Source organism: Numida meleagris, chromosome 5 (assembly GCF_002078875.1).
Source record: "Numida meleagris isolate 19003 breed g44 Domestic line chromosome 5, NumMel1.0, whole genome shotgun sequence".
Classification (NCBI taxonomy): Eukaryota; Metazoa; Chordata; class Aves; order Galliformes; family Numididae; genus Numida; species Numida meleagris.
In genome coordinates this window covers 62,683,216-62,699,506 of record NC_034413.1, presented here as the reverse complement: position 1 = coordinate 62,699,506, position 16,291 = coordinate 62,683,216, and the positions used below count along the sequence as shown (strand labels likewise).

The 16,291-nt window shown below is 47.5% G+C and overlaps 1 protein-coding gene across 2 annotated transcripts in view; it reads left to right on the top strand.

Annotated features, from left to right (window-relative positions):
* ESYT3 (extended synaptotagmin 3) overlaps positions 1–16,291 on the top strand; it is a 47,707-nt gene that overhangs the window by 14,122 nt on the left and 17,294 nt on the right. Inside the window, exons 5-10 of one of the 2 annotated variants that reach the window (XM_021400853.1) lie at positions 69–158; positions 9,058–9,099; positions 9,914–10,048; positions 10,585–10,661; positions 15,621–15,687; positions 16,097–16,186. In XM_021400853.1, the coding sequence (XP_021256528.1) occupies positions 9,950–10,048; positions 10,585–10,661; positions 15,621–15,687; positions 16,097–16,186 (333 nt within the window). In that variant the 5' untranslated portion in view covers positions 69–158; positions 9,058–9,099; positions 9,914–9,949. Of the gene's footprint in view, positions 1–68; positions 159–4,314; positions 4,661–9,057; positions 9,100–9,913; positions 10,049–10,584; positions 10,662–15,620; positions 15,688–16,096; positions 16,187–16,291 lie in introns of those variants that run through there. The other variant, XM_021400852.1, reaches the window with a different exon arrangement.

Genomic DNA, 16,291 nt, shown 5'->3' with positions numbered 1-16,291 from the left:
CTCCTAAGTGTTATTAGTTAAAGTGGGTATAGATTATCAAGAAACTCCTTTGTTTTGTGACATTTCAGATGCTAAAGAAGAAACGAACCTCTATGAAACGTAACAAGAAAGCTTCTTCCTGCTTTCGCCATTGATGGAGAGGTACCAAGTGGATACAGGTCTGTAACTCATAAATCAGCTTCCTCACTGCTTGGCACTTTTAATGCATTTCACAAAGGTCAAGCACTCTAATTCCTTAAAGAAGAGGTTTCTATGAGCTCAGTCAAGGCCTTTAAGCACTTGAAATACAGCAAAATGTAAGTTCTACAGATTACAGACTACGCTATAAACTATTACTAGGGTTGTTCAGTAACTTCATCATGCACTTGAATGACAATTTCCACAGCCTGATGTGTGTCAGTAGCCTGTACCAGCATGTTCTTTCACTCAGCAAAGTAGACAAGGTTTTGAAAGAATTTGGAGATGTGTTTTTTTCCAAGGGTTTTTTCTTGCTAACTGACATAACAAATTCTGTACAATGTTGCATCCTCTAAGACGTGTTGAACTATTTTTAGATCTTATGCTCATAGATCCTATTGCAGATACAATTGTTCAAACAGGAGAAAAAATGGAATTTCTCCATGACAATGGAGAAATTTAAAAGAAAGAGTCTATTTAACAGGCTGTGGTTCTGAGGTTAAAATGTCTACTACACAAATAGGAATGGTACTCTGCAAGATTTTTAAAAGCAAACTGAAGCTCCTCTGGCTTATTTCAGATCTGCTGATTCTGCATGTGAAATACTGTCAATTTTCAGTAAGCACAGACTTTTCAGTCGATAAGTTATTTTTATTCAGTCCAGACTGATTCAGTACCTCCCAAATCTGGTTTGTACACCAACATTAATGATGGGATGCAAAGCCGCCTTGTGACAGCATCCACGGGTCTGTCATGGGTGGACGGATGGTAACTACTCTCAGACAGCTCCTGCTCTGTTTTCTGTGGCCTTTCTTCCTGAAGTAAAAGCTGTTGTGTTCAGCAGGTGGCAGCAGCTGCTCACGGGTCAGTGCAGGCTCCGCAGTGGCAGAAAAGCTGCTGTGTCTTGTGAGTCAATCGGAGTCGTCCTCAGAGCCAGGAAAGTGACAGCTCTAGCTCACAGGCTGTCTCTGGAAACACTGGAAAACGCTGTCCTCTCTTTAACAGAAGTTTATTTTTTCTCTCCTACCACTACTATCACACGTAGTGCTTCTGATTATTTCTCTTTCTCGTCTGTGCAGTGTATGTACATGTGTATATATATAGTACCTATATATACGTATAGATATATACAGTATGTGTATGTATCTATGTAGTTTGTGTATAAAAGGCATAGCTTTTCTCCAAATCCTGCCAACCCAGATATCTGCAGTGACCCCCAGTGTCAGAGCAATGTGAGATTTGCTGGTAGGAAGGGCAAGGACTAAGCACACTGTGCCCTTTTACCTCCTGTGGTGCATGCCCTACATCCCTCTGCTCTGCCCTAATATCAGTGGCCCCTCTGTAACAAGAGCAAGTGGCTGTGTGAGCTGAATTGCTCCTACTTATTTATTTCACTGTATTGCACATGTATCAGCTGCTCAGCACTCCTCTGTTCTACAGAAGTAGAGAGGGAAGCCATGAACCAGGCCGGCACAAAGCACAGCGTGAGGGAGACAGCACAATGAAGCAGCCTTTAAAAGTTAGCATCATCTAATCCCAGCACCGCTTTGCACACATTCCCAGCTAAAGCTGCTGGGGAAATGCACTCCAGGCTCAGCAGAACACCCAGTAAGAGTAGATACAAGGGGTTTGCCCTCTGTTCTGTGACGTGGTTTTGCTTGACAGAGTGAACAGTGTGTGGATGGAGAGCATGAACCCAGAGGAAACTGAACGATAACACCTTGTCATAGGACACGGAGTGCCAAAGGGGACAAATGCTTTAATCAGGTCTTGATACAGAAGTAATTCTGTTAATGCAAGGGATAAGCTTTTATCCTTAACTAAGTGCTTCCTATTTCGCTGTGGGTGCATAGAGAAAAGACAGCCCACCTCTAGCATTTGTTAGCGTTAATGTGGGAATTTCCACACCGGTCACAAGCCCTGTAGATACAAGAAAGCTAGAAAGTCATCTTCAGCAAACCCTTTGATATTGCATTAGTGTGCAGTTAAATGGGTATTTTGGATTAATTCCTTCGCGTGTTCTCCACAGTTAAAAGAAAAGGAGCTGCTGGTGGTTTTGCATAGCCCCCCACCTTTAAGGCAGGTTGCCTTAGTTACCATGGCCAGCTTGAGAGGCAGCAAATGTAGTATTAATACACTTTCAGAGGCTTGCAATTTCTGTGCCACGTTCTGCTACAACATATGCCTTCATCACAGCACTAATAAACTACGGTGCTGATAGCTCATCATGTTATGTCAGAGGTGAAGCCACACATGGCAGAATAAAGCTCCGGGTCCTTGCCTTACTGTCTGTCCTGCAAACACTGAGAGAGACACTGTGAAATTTCCTTGTGACTGAGAATGAGATTAGCTGCAAGCGGCTCCAAAATGTGGTGCATGAAAGCAATCTGCTCACAGGCTTAGATCATACTTTCTCCAATAGAAGATTGATAGGTCTTGTCCTCTTGAGTGGTGATTCAGGATTTCCTTAAGAAAACAGAAGGTAGCACTTATTCTTTAAAGGGCAACCACTACCCATGGTGAACAGAGTTAACAGAGGTCTCAGAGAGTTTTGATTTATCTCATTCTCATCAGCACAGTATTTGGTTTGAGCTGTGTAACCTCAAGATAGAAGTCGCTTTTCATCTCTTACTCCTCTTTTTCTTTTGTTCAGCTAAAATTTTAAATAGCATGAAGTTTAAGGAAGTTTTATATTCTTTGTATACGTATATATGAAGTTCCGAGAATCTCTTTAGATATAGAAGGGGATTGTCTCTTCACAAGGTAAGAGCTGGCAGCAAAGAAACACGCAGTGCCCGAGATAGCATGGCTGTTTGTCAGCTCGGGGCCCTGGGGCGCAGCACACGATGGCACACGGAGTTCTGCTTTCACGGAAGCATCTCCTTCACCAAGCAGCAGCTGCTGGCTGCATTGCAGGACTGGAAATGCTCTTTTCATTTGTACAGAGAGTTCTCTTAATGTGCTTTAACTTGATTTTTTTTTTTTTTTTTGATCAACTGAGTGAAGAATAAGGAAAAAAAAAACCCACCACAGTTTATGAAATTAGCCAGTATGCTTTTTGTACTCGTAAAGCTGCCACCTGTTGGTGCTTCTCAGCTTTTTGCAGCTCTCTGAGTTTGGGCTAAACATTCCCAGCTCCCATTCTGAAGCTGCTGAGAGCGTCTGCCTCGCAGCCTCCTCCAAGTCCTAGGGCTCCGCTGCCCGCTGCACAGAGTGCGTGTTTGTTCTGGGCTGATTTGTCCTTGCAGCACCCCCAGGAAGGGCTTGTTCCCCCTCATTGTACAGAAGGGGAAGCTGGGGGTTTGTTTCTGAAAGAACGCGCCAACAGCAGATGTCCCACGCATCGGTTTGTCTAATGCGAGGCATCTGAAGCCCGATTTTTTCAGCTGCCTGAACTGATTTCCATCAGAGCTCAGCCGTGTGCAATGAGTAACATACAAACGGGGATCACTTGCAGTGCTGTTTGATTTTTAACTGACCCATAATTAACGAATTCTATGGGCGCCGAGCCTTGTTGTCCCCAGCCATGGCTAGCTTCCTTTTCTCGGAGGCTGGTGTCTGGCTCCTCATTTGTTGCCTTGTGCAGCCAGTGTAAAGAAGGAGCCACAATAAAAGCTGGCACCATTCACTGGTGTTCTCGACTCATCTGCTGAACAAAGAGGAGCCTCTGCCTGACCGGGGGGGGGAAACGGCAGTGGAAAACACAATGTAGAATTGTACAGTTACAATGTCTCCTAAAGCCTGGGCAGAAAAATACAGCATCGCTATCCCTGAGAGTAAAATGACCTGCAAAATTGATGTACGGTTCCCAAATAACGCCGCATTCCCCGACGCATAATTCTCAGTGTTTCAACATAAGACACCCCTCCCGACATCTCCATCAAAAAGAGAAGAGCGGGAGCAGGGAGCGCTCTGACCCTTCCCGACAGCGGGCGGCCAGAACCAACAGGTCGCTCTGCCGCATCGCCGCTTCCCGTGCGGAGCAGCGAGCGGCGGCTCGCAGTTACGCCTCGGGCGGAGAGGAGGACGGCGGTAATGGCTCGGGGCGGCTCTGCGGGGCGCCCGCAAGGGGGCGGCACAACGCGGCGGCGCTGCGCGGGGGCCGGGCGGGCACCCGGCGGCACGGGACGCGCCTCCCGCCGGGCGGGGGCAGCCGCCGCCTCGCAGTGGGATCGCCGCACTCGGCCGAGGGACCCCGCGGAGCCGGGACTCGGCCATGGATCCCGCCGTCTCCCGCCCCGGCGCCCCGCAGCGGGCGCTGCTCTCGTCCGCCGGCCGAGCGCTGCTGTGGCTCGGCCCCGTGTACCTGGCGGGGTACCTGGGGCTGAGCGGCAGCTGGCTGCTGCTGGGGCTGGCGCTGGCTCTGGGCTGGGCGCGCAACCGGCGGGGGAAGCGGGAGCGGCTGGCGGCCGCCTCGGTGCTGCTGGAGGACGAGCGGGAGGCGGTGCGGCGGGGCCTGGCCGCCCGGCACCTGCCGGCATGGGTGAGTGGGGCGGGCAGCGCGCTGCCGGCCGGCGGGGCGGGGGAAAGGAGGGAGCGTCGCGTGGTTCCGAGTCCCGCTGGGAGAAGGGAGTACTGAGCTGGAAGTTGTGCGGTCCGAGGAGCGGCTGTATAGCCCGTGCTGTATCCTGGAGAAGTCTTCCTCCAAAGATGCGCTGTTCTAGCTTAGGAGATGCTTATTTTAGGCATTGGCATCCAGAAAGTTTTCTCCCTTTCTCTCTACTGCCATTTGAAAAGAAGCAATACGTATATCTATGAGCGCGGTGTACTCTCCCTCTCTTGCTGGCGCGAAGAACCAGCCCCTGCTTGTTCCTCGCACTCGTTGCCGGCATCCCAGGCTTTCACGTGAGGGAGCGTGGCATTGTGGCAGCGCTTTTCGTGCCGTACCGCTGGCTGCCCGCTCGGTGCCTGGCTGGCTGGTAGAAAAAGGATCGCTTGTATCTTTTCTTTGGCTCAGCGTTTAAAAACGTGCCGGGGACCGGTAGGGAAACGCTTTTCTTGGAAGGGAGAGAGTATCAAAGAGCTGTACCCGCCGGGAGCCCTGCGTGGAGGTGCTGACAGCGAAGCGCCTGGCGTAGCCTGCAGCGCTCGGTGCGCCTTGGTGCGGCCGGCAGCTGCGGGGCCGTGGGCAGGGGGCTCCCGGCTGAGCCCCCCCGCTCCGTGCACGGCTCTCTGCCACCAGGTGCGGGAGCCCGTCCCGCACGAAGTTCCTGCTCGTTTGTATCGACAGTGCTCGAAACCACCCGGGGGAGCAGAGAGCGGCGTGCTGGTTTTAGCGCTTTAGTCAGTGTTGCCACATCTCCTCCTTTTCCTTTTCTGTGTTGATGAGTTCTGCTCGGCATCAATTGGCGTTTGCTTGCGTAGCATGCTTGAACTCGGTGCTTTTTTTTTTTTTTAATTTCATTTTTAATTTTCCTTCTGTTCCCTTCCTCAATTCGATTTTCTGCTTCTTTTCCCCTGTGCCAGTCCTGAAGGCTGCTTCTCACCTGCTGCCTATTCAGCTTATTGTCTGTGGTGTCATCTTTTTTTTTTTTAATCTTTCATTTTTGCCCTCCAGCGTTCAATTGAAACAGCTCTAAAAATGTCCCTCCTTTTCTTCTCTCCTGTCGTGCAGAGGTGGGAGCAGGAATAAAACTCAGGTGGGAGTGTGCAGTATAATCTTAGGGAAGGCACTGGTGTTTTGGAACGATGGCAGCGTCTTAGGGGACCTGTAAATAGCTGCCTGCTCGGGTGCCCCATTGTACAATGAGGATGATCCATGCAGGGAGAAGTTAAGAGGCGGTGGATGCCTCATCCCTGGAGACACTCAAGGTCAGGCTGGAAGGGGCTCTGAGCACCTGATGGAGCTGTAGGTGTCCCTGCTCATTGCAGGGGGGTTGGACCAGGTGGCCTTTAAAGGTCCCTTCCAACTCATATGGGTCTATGATTCCACTTGGTTATAAAGTGTACTCTGCAAGAGCAGTGCAGGCTCGAGCTCTGTACAGCACTGGGATCAGTTTTTAGGAGATGCGTTTGTATCACAGCCTTCCCTTTGGAGGGGACGTGAGGAGGGTTTCCCTCATCTACTCAACCATCTGTTCCAGATAATTTGCAGGGTTATTTTCCAGCACCAGTATCTTGGCTGAAAGCAGATGGTGAGTTTGAAGTGGAAGCATTCCTATGCTAGACAGCTTACGTGGGCAGGCTGTGCTTCCATAGGAAATCAGGCTGGAAATTGGCTCGTGTTGAGCAGTCTGGTCCCAGTACACTGAGATGTGAAACCCCTTGTGTGAGAAGCTGATGTTAGAGGTAAAGAACAGCCTTTTTTGAAACTGGGTCTGCCTATTCCTTCCTCATGCAAAAGGCTTCTTTAGACTTTCTTCCTTTGCCCCTGCACTGGGAGCTGAGAAACCTGTCTCCTTAAAAACAAACAAAAGAAACAACAAAAGACAAGGAATCCCAATGGATACATTCCTGTGTTGCATTAGAATGGTGCTGTTGTGTCTCACATGGGTTTTGCTATTGCTGTGATCATTGGCGTGGCCTGCTCCAGGGCAAGGTGGAGCCTTGCAGAAACCTAACCCTTCTCTTGCAGGCTGGTAATTGGCCCTCACCTACCATTTTTGATCTTCAAAGCTCTTTTCAAATGCTCGGTAATTTTTGAAGCATTCCTGAAATATTGGCAAGAAGTATACCTGCTTTTGTGGGTGAGCAAAACTGATTTTTGATAGCATGACTTACTCAAGGCTACAGAATAAGGCTTATTTTGGGACTACATGAACTTTGGCAGCTCTGGGTGGCTGGTTCTGGGCTTAGTGCTCCTCTTATCTGTGCTGTACCCGTGGCAAACTTGGGAACTAGACCCTGATCACAGAATCATAGAATGGCTTAGGCTGGAAGGGACCTTAAGGGTCTCCAGCCCTGCTGCAGCGATCCGAGGTCACACAGTGGTCTGTGATTCACTGTGGCTGCTGTTTGGGGTTTGCCCTGGGCTGTTGGGTTTGGATGTCTGTAGCTCAAACAGTTACTTTTGTTTCGCTTTATCTTAAGGTAGGTGCAGCTGGAGCATCCATCTGGTGGTTGGTGCTCCTGGGTACTGCTCCCACCTAATGGCCACTGGCTTAGCTTCTTGGGTACTTTTTACAGCTGCACCTCAAGGAGCTTTGGCTCTAGTAAATAATTCTAGCACAGTTTAGGGGTTTGTATTGTACTCCATTTCATGCTGATGGGTCCCACGAGTGGACTGTGACTTTCTTACTGGGATCTGGAGGCCTAAGTGGTGCCCTGGGTCCTGGTCAGTTCCTCCTTTTGTGCCACATTCCTCTTCTCTCTGGAAGGCCATTGGTAGGACAGCTTGCCACACCACTTCCATCCCTGCTTTACTCTGCCTGTGACTGATCCAGGACACTCCTGCAGATGCTGCAGAGCACTGTGGGGCTTGACAGTGCTTTGGAGTTGGGGACCAGCTGCCTTTGGGCAGCACACATTTGTGTGTACTAGCACAGGGACATCTGGTGAGAGATGGAGGGCTGGCAGGTGAAGCAGAGGTCCCCGGATTCACATCACTCTCCTTCCTGTGAAATGTCAGCTGCATTTTATCAGTATTGACTGTCCCTTCTGGTGCAGTATTCTCACTTTATCATGCAAATAAAGCTGGGTAGGCTGACATTTTGGTGAGCTTACATCTTGTTTAATGGAAAAGTTGCTGTTCAGAGCATCAAAGGAAGTTGCTTATAAACAATATGCTAATATCACTTTGGTTTTTAAATATAATAATTGGAGATCATCTGGAACGTTATTTGAGCGAGGGAAACAGGCTCTGAAATCACACATCAGGCTAGAACAAAAGGCAAACTACTGTCAGTTCATGAAATCCTATCATAGAATCACAGAATGGTTTGGCTTGGAGGGGACCGTAAAGCTCACCCAGTCCCAACCCCCTGCCATGGGCTGGCTGCCACCCGCCAGCTCAGGCTGCTCAGGGCAACCTGGCCTTGTGCACCTCCAGGGATGGGGCACCCACAGCTCCTTTGGGCAGCCTGTACCACATCACCCTGAGTGAGAAATTTCCTCCTAATATCTAAGGCTACATCTGACCAGTGTTAGTTTAAAGCCATTCCTCCTTGTCCTGCCATTATCTGCAAATATCTGCTGTTCCATTCAAACATCTCTGCTGCTAAATTATACAGCAAGCCCTTGACTGAAGAGTGTAGCTCACAGCTCTTGTATAGGGAGGTAATGTAGGTAATGTATTGTCCTACCCAATTACTGCATCAGGCTAGATGATAGCGTAAGGAGTCCCTTTCTGTTTGAGTGCATTTGTAGAGCTGAGGAGCTGCCATCCTGTCCTTCCCTCCTGCAAGAACCAGCCATCAGCCTGCAGCACTGGGGGAAAATACTGCATCCAGGAGGATGGGATTGTAGTGAGGCAGTTGTGGATCTTTGCTCGTGTTTTCAAATTGGATGTATCAATTACATTTCCAGGGTAGGTTCTTGTCCTCCGAAGCACGGTGTCCTGATTAGGGTGAGCCCCTGCACAAAACAGACCCCGCACATCTCATTGTCTTGAAGAGAAGCAGGTTCTTGTGGCTTCCCATTGCATGACCAAGAGGGGTGAGAAATCTAATGCTGCTTCATCAAGAACAGGATATGACACTTGCTTTAATCACATGAACGTGCCCAGAGGCGTACTGGTACATCAACGCACCCGTCTTCTTTTGCCTCTTACAATTTTAGTAGGTTTTCAGGGAGGCAATGAATTATAAAAGTTGTATGTATGAGAGCAGAGAGGTCTCATATTACTCTAAAACCTCTCCCGTGCTCTGCAGTATCCCTGGCATGTGACACAGGATACCAAAACAGATTGCATGTGGCATTCACTTTGTTTTTCTCTGCCTCCAGGTCCATTTCCCTGACGTTGAGCGAGTGGAGTGGCTGAACAAGGTGAGGAGCTCTGAGCTGGATCCCAGCACAAACTCCAAGCCTGAGAAAACCAGCAAGTCACTACAACAAGGTTCAATCATGACAGTGGCTGTATTTAAGTTTTGGAGCTTCTAGAGTCGTCACAGGTTTTGGTGAGAGCCAGATGTGTGCCTGGCTGATGTAGATTTGATGAATTTGACCACACCACTTCATTCTGAGGTTTTAAAAACAAAATTGCACGTGCACGTATGTACACATGTATGCGTGTATGTGTATGTGGCTGTATTATTATTTTAGCCAAAGCAGTAGTATTTCCTCTTGCCAGCAAGGGTTCCACAGAGCTCTGAGGTAGGTGCTCCCATCAGCAGTTAGAGTCCAGCTCTCACTGCAACTCGGCTTCGGAATGCAGAGCAAAACAGCTGAACTTACAGCTCAGTAACTGTCTTGTTTTTGTTTGAGAAACCTTTTGAAGTAAATGCTCACCTCTCTCCACTCTAAATAAACCTCCAGGGAACTTTGTGACACTTCCAAGTAATTAGAGGCTGCTGTGCTTCAGAAATTTTAACCCTGGGCTTTGCTGGCTCAGCCACTGAGGTTAGAAGCAGTCAACAGACTCCACAGAGTGAAGAACTCACTATTCACTTCCTACAGCAAATTCCTTTTCTGAGGAACTGGGATGGATCTTTCCATTCAGAGCGGATTAAGAGCACAAATGCGACTTTAAAAGAGCAGGCATGCAGTAATAGTCAGGTGTTCTGTGATTTGCATCTATTTCTCAACTAAAGATATCTTACAGAAAGGGTCATCAGTATATTTTGCTGTTGCTGTTCTTTAGGTCCTGGAACAGGCTTGGCCATACTTCGGGACAATCATGGAAAAAACATTTAAAGAAGTGGTCGAGCCAAAAATTAGAGCAAAGAGCGTACATCTGAAAACGTGCGCCTTCACCAAGATCCAGTTTGGCGAGAAGGTAACGGGAATGCTTTGCAACACTTGTGCTGCTGTTTCTGTGAAAAATTCGGATGCAGAGGGCAGGGCATTTGTTTGGCACTCTGACGTTCAGCTCTTTAATAGCTCTGTGCATTTAATAAGTGGTATTATTACAGTATTGCTGCCTCTGTTGTCCTTCCTCATGTTGACTTGAGCACCTTCACAGTAAAAGAAAGCTGATAGAGGGGACGCATACATCTCTTGTCACTAATCATCAACATCATGGAACTGGAAATAGGAAGAATGGGCACACATCCGCATGTCATACAGAAGGAGTTCTCAGTGCTTCCTAAGACTTGCAGCATGAACTGCTCGCAACCAGCCCTATTTCTGGGGGTGTTCGCATTAGGTCTTTAAGACAAAAGCTTGTGTGGCTTACTCATGCTTTACGTGTGGTTCTTTGAAGTCTTCAGTGAAAATTTCTGTAGTTGAATTGAGTGAAGTGGGTAGGGCTCTTCACTTGGACTTCATCTAGGAGATAATAACTACGTCATGTCTTATCTGTCTTTCTTTCAGTGCCCTAGAATCAACGGAATAAAAGTCTACACCAAAGAAATTGATAGAAGACAAGTTATCCTAGACCTGCAGATATGGTAACGTTGCATCATTGGTTATGTCTTAATTCACTGTCCATCTGGCACCTGTGTGAGAGTTGTCATGCTGGACTGGACACGTGGTTCTCTAAGGCCAGCATGAAATGGAGCTGCTTGCCTTATATCAGCATGGAGTGATACAAGTGAATCTGTCCCCAGCTGGATGTCCTTGTTCTTTGCGGAAGTGAGATGTCGTGTGTTAGCCTTTAAGTCAGAGTGTGGTGTTACCTGTGCTGGCCTACCACTGCTGCCATGGATGTAGAATTGTGTCCCTTGGTTTTGCCATTCACAGTAGAGAGAAACCAAATTTTGGAACTGCGTTTCTGCCAGTTGCACCCATTCTCCTTGGTCCAACCTCTCCAGTTCTTGCAGAACTACTTGCTATTTATTTTTTTAATTCTTTCCCCTAGATGAATCCTCTCATCTTAATCACTGTGCATAAGCCAGCCAGTGTATTTGCTTTTTTTTTTTTTATTAAAGCTGTTCTTTAGCAGAAAACTGTCTCTAGCTCTATTAACAGCAACAAAAAAATGAGATAAAACATTTGATTCCTTCCAGGCCATTTTGAATGAGCTAGTGTGTTTTGTTAGCATTGAGCAGAGCTAAACTCTCCTCTGGTTTTGCCTGGAGAATGGAATTAAGGGAGGATTACTGCTCGCACACTGCTGTGGCTCTGTGGTGGGTGATTGGGGCACCCAATATAAGTGGCTTTTCCTCATGGTAGCACCAAGAAAAAGCAGTGTGAAACTGAGGATTGTCTTGGCAGCAGCACAGGGCTGCTCAGAGCTGTGCTGCTGCTTCATATGGCAATGGCATGGTAGCATCTCCAGCCTTGGCAAGGTGCTGTCGCTCCCTGCGAGGCAATGTACTTCATTTTCAGCCATGCTGTACTTCAGTGCAGTCTGCAAAGTGCTCTTCGTGAAAGTCAGACCAGTTTTAGGGCCTGTGGCAAATCAATCATGCTTTCCACACAGAGATCGAGGGTTTTGATGCCTTGAAGGCTCTGTGGGAGGTAGATACTGTTCTCTATTAAACTACTTCTCCGGGCTGCTTCTCCCACATGCTCATTTTCACTGTCTTAACAATGATCTGCAGAGGGATTCCCCCACCTCCTCGTTCCTGTCCTTTTGGCAGAGCCATCAGCATCTCCAAACTGGCCTCTTGCTTCTCTTCCTCCTCCTGACAGTAATTTAACCTGAGCTGATAACCCAGGTATTTTGTGTATTCGCATAAGAGCCTTCAGCATGCCTTGTCTCTCTGATGGGGAGCTCTTCTGGGCTGTGCTAAGGACGCAGCTTCTCCTATGTTAATATCCTAACTTCAGCTTCTGCAAGTGGGCTAGGTGCTGTGCGTTGTACAGTTGCTGCAGAAGGTAGTGAATTACTTGCAGGAATGGTGAGAAGCAAATCTGTGAGCAGTGATGGTTATTTACCTGCTTTTTTTCCAGGTTGCCAAAGGAACAAATTTGGAGTGTATTTTTCTTTTCTTTTTTTTTTCTCCTTAATAAGAGAAGTGGGCAACCTCTACTTTTCTGGAGTAGGGCAAACTCCCCTTGCAAAACAGTCTTTCTTAGCTACATGAATAGCTCTGAGTGTCTGCACTAATGCAGCTGGTATTGGGAGAATATCTGGTTAGAGGAGATGGACTTGAGCTGCCCCAATGGGAGGCTGCAGCCCTTGGCACTGCCTCTCCTTGCATGCTGGTGAGTCAGGTTTGGGTGGCTGGTTACACTCACAGCTGCCTGGCACGTGTGTCTGAGGAGTCCTGCCTCTGTGGCTGTTCAGAGAGGGCTGAAGCCTATGTAAGAGTATTCCATGGGAATTCCCACATGTCAGTATGGCTGCTGCTCAGATCAGAAATAAGCCTCAACAAAAGCAGGAACAGTGTGGACATTCACAATCAGGATAGGTGGGCGTTATCTGTACTAGTGTGGAAACGTGCAGGATGTGACCCTGTGTCTGACCAACTCATTAGCGATCTCAGATGCCTACAGATTAGCTCATGGACTTGTATTTGTTCAGGTGGCCAGATTTGCTGGCGACAGGTCCTTTTTGCTGCTCTCTTCCAAATTAATGTTTGGTGGGGGGCATCACAATTTTTCTTAATCAATGCTCCCGACTTGATAATTAAAATTAAATTACTACTTCCCACTGATGAAGTGAAAGCACTTTGTCTTAATTATTTTCCAGGTGAAGGGTGCATGGGGATAAAGTTATACATCCGCGACCTCATTTTCATGCACAGACGCCTTCTGAGTAGTGCTAACAGCAGAGCTCTATTCTCACCTGGCCACGCTTCCTTTCTCATTTTCCCTCTAAGGGCAAAGGTGAGATAGCAATGGCTGGATCTGTCCGCAGAGCTGAGTCCTGGCATAGCACCTCAGGAAGATGGAGCAATTGCTGTGGGTATTGCTGTAGTGCACTCGGCAATGCAAAGGCATTGGTGACTGAATTCCCTTTTAGGTTTCGGACAAGTGTTGCTGTGTTGCAGCGAACATTAAAGAGCTGACGTGTCTGCATATTAGTAACGTGAATCGCTGGTGCTTGCCAGGTGTAATTTTGTGGGAGTTTCCTCACTAGTGAATCCACGTGAGCATGGTCTGCTGGCTGGCTCATCGCTGCGTGCAGTGCTGATTGGGGTAGCCACAATTGGGAAGGCTGAGCATCACAGAGGGTGTTGTTATGTTGTGGATGGCCTCTCTGCCCTGCTCTGGTGTTGAGTAACCGTTTGTGTCAGGTAGCATCCAGAGATCTCAGCACACTCAGTAACTGTAACAGTGCAGGAACATCTTGTGGGCATCCCTGCCTTCAGCCAGTGGGATTACCATTGTGTCTCAGGCTGGGTATTAGGAAAAATCTCTTCTCTGAAGGAGTGGTGAGGCATTGGAACAGCCTGCCCAGAGAGGTAGTGGAGTCACTGTCCCTGGAGGTATTCAAGAAATGTGTAGATGTGGCACTGAGGGACATGTTTAGTGGGCATGGGGAGGATGAGTTGGTGGTTAGACTAGATGATCTTAGAGGTCTTTTCCAGCCGCAGTGATTCTATTGTAAACGCTGTGGGCCCGGCTTTTCCACGTGGTTGCAGGTGAGATACAGATAAGCACACTTCCACAAGCTTATCTTCAGTCCTCATCCATAGAGTAGATGTGCTATCCATATCTCCTTGTGCAGTACGTGATTTAGGACAGAAACAAGTTCGTTTTCCACCGCTGACAGGTAGGCAAAGCATGATCCTATGGATGGCAGCAGAGGTGCTCAGCTCTATGTGCATATGAGCATCAAGGCTTGGAGCCCAGCAGCTCAGCTCAGGTGTGCTCTGTCGAGGGGAGAACAGCAGAGAGCACAGCAAGGTTACACAGCTGAGGGGCATGTGAAAGCATAAGCAGCTTGAACTGGAAACAAGGAGTAAAACTAATGAGCAGAGTGCATCCTTCCTACTGGGCAGCCTGGTGTGGGAGTGGTGCCTGTATGAAGCAGGCCTGAGGGTGATTGAAGACTTGGGCTCTGATAAAAGGGGCAAATGCAGCTTTGACATCTAGACTTGAAAACAAGATTGCACGTATTGACGTGTTACAAGAGAAGGCAGGTATCTAGAACTGGGTGGGAGGAGTTTTTGACTGTGGAGGGGCGTAAGGACTGTAAAATGAAACACCACGAGTGTTGTTTGTTGTGTTGGACACTGGCAACGGCTGAATTAAATCCTCTTGGGCTAATTAATGCAAATCAAGGGACTCATTTTGGCTTCTCATTTAGACTTTACACTGACAAAGCTCTGTTAGCAACCAGTGTAATGAACTGCAAGATAATGTCAAAACCGTAGAGATTAATAAATGTTAAAATAAGTTTGCTTAATTGTATGTCTAGCCTGTAAAGAAGATTGTGTTAGTTTTGATGTGGCTTGTGAGGTTGGTTACTGAAGAAATGAGAAATGATATAGCATTAAGGGCTTTAATCTGAGCATTATAAACTTCTTATATTCTGATAAATGTTTCTAAATGAAAATTCAGGAACTTTGTTTGCAGAAGTGGAGACAAATTCGAGTTGCACATTCCTGGCAAGTCTTTTATTTTTGTGGGGTGGAGGTAATCCGTGCATGTGCAAATTACAGTGTGAATTAGTGATAACTGCTTCACCATTTGTCCATATGCCTGTGGTCAGAGCAAAAAAAAAAATCTTCCTTTGACTGTGGGCTGAAGGTATGCACAGGGCAGCAAGCACCGTGCTGCAGTACCTTCCACTCTGCTTTGCCTGCAGGTTGTTTGTGTGTTTGCACCCAAAAAGAGCTATTTCTTAGAGGGCTGGAAGGGAACTAGATAGCTTTTAATTGTTTTCTGCCAGAGGTATCAACAAATCAGTGGGTTCTGCCGCAGGGGAGTGGCTGTAGTTTTTTGCATGAGGTGGTGTTTGTACTTCAAGATCTAAGGGGGTTTCTAAACTGTGAAAGTGCCACACTCGGCATTCATTTCATTTAAGGCCAGATGTTCTCCATGACAAAGATCTTAAATCATTGATTTTTAAACCATGTTATTTTTAGTGATGCATTTGTCCTTCAGATGGGCTTTTTGGTTGTGGGCAAGGATGAACTGTAACATCCTGCGCCAATTGGTGATGCAGCAAGAGGGCTCTTGCCACAGCTTTGAATTTCCAGTGAGCCGGTTGTTCCCCTCATAGGAGCGAGCATGCCCCAACCAACTGCCAGTCATAAGAATGAGAAAGTAACCTTGAAATACAAATGTCAAATGCTTTGACATTTTGCAGGTAATCAATGTCTCAGCTGACAGCAGGGTTTCTGTTGCGAGGACCTCACCCTTGCTTAATGTGCTCAACCTTTTCAGTTGCTTTTCATTTTCTCCGCCTGAGGTGTCATGTAAATTGTTAAGTATCCTTCCTACTCTGTGCAGCCCAAATTTGCTCAGTGAACCGTTGTGAACTGTGGAATAATGCAAGAACTTTCTTTCAGCTATGTAGGAGACTGCGAGATTCACATGGACATATCGAAATTTAATCTTGGGGTGAAAGGTGTACAGGTGAGTGCAGTGCTGCTAATGCTGTCTTTCCAAGGCCAGTCCCGGTGGTGCCGTTGTGTCTCTTGATTTGGAAACCAGAGAGAGTTCTGTTGGGGCATTCATAACTATTTTCTATTAGACCAATACCCTGTTCTTACAGTATTGAAAGCTAACAGGCAGATCACAGCAGCGGCAGTAGGAAAGCATTATGGGGCAGTCAGGATTGCAGAGAGGCTCTATGAACTTAGAAAACGTTGCCTGGTATCAACAACAATAGGCTGGGGGGAGAGGAGGTTATTGCTATTAAATTCTAAGTGAAGTTATTTGAAGCAAGATTTTAAAATACGTTTCCTTCACTGAAAAGCTCAGCTTTGAGACTGCATCCTGAGCGTGTCTTCCAGCGGCTTTCCTTGTTCTGTTGTATTTGCAGTTGTATGGGACTTTGCGAGTGATACTGGAACCTCTTCTCACTGATGCCCCTTTCATTGGAGCGGTGACCTTGTTTTTTATCCAGAAACCGGTGAGTCAGCAGGGAACTGTGCTCTGCAGCCTTCTTGGCTCTTGGGCGGTTGTCAGGTATGGATTGGCCAGCGGTGAATGCCACGAGCTGTCCATCACTGGTAAC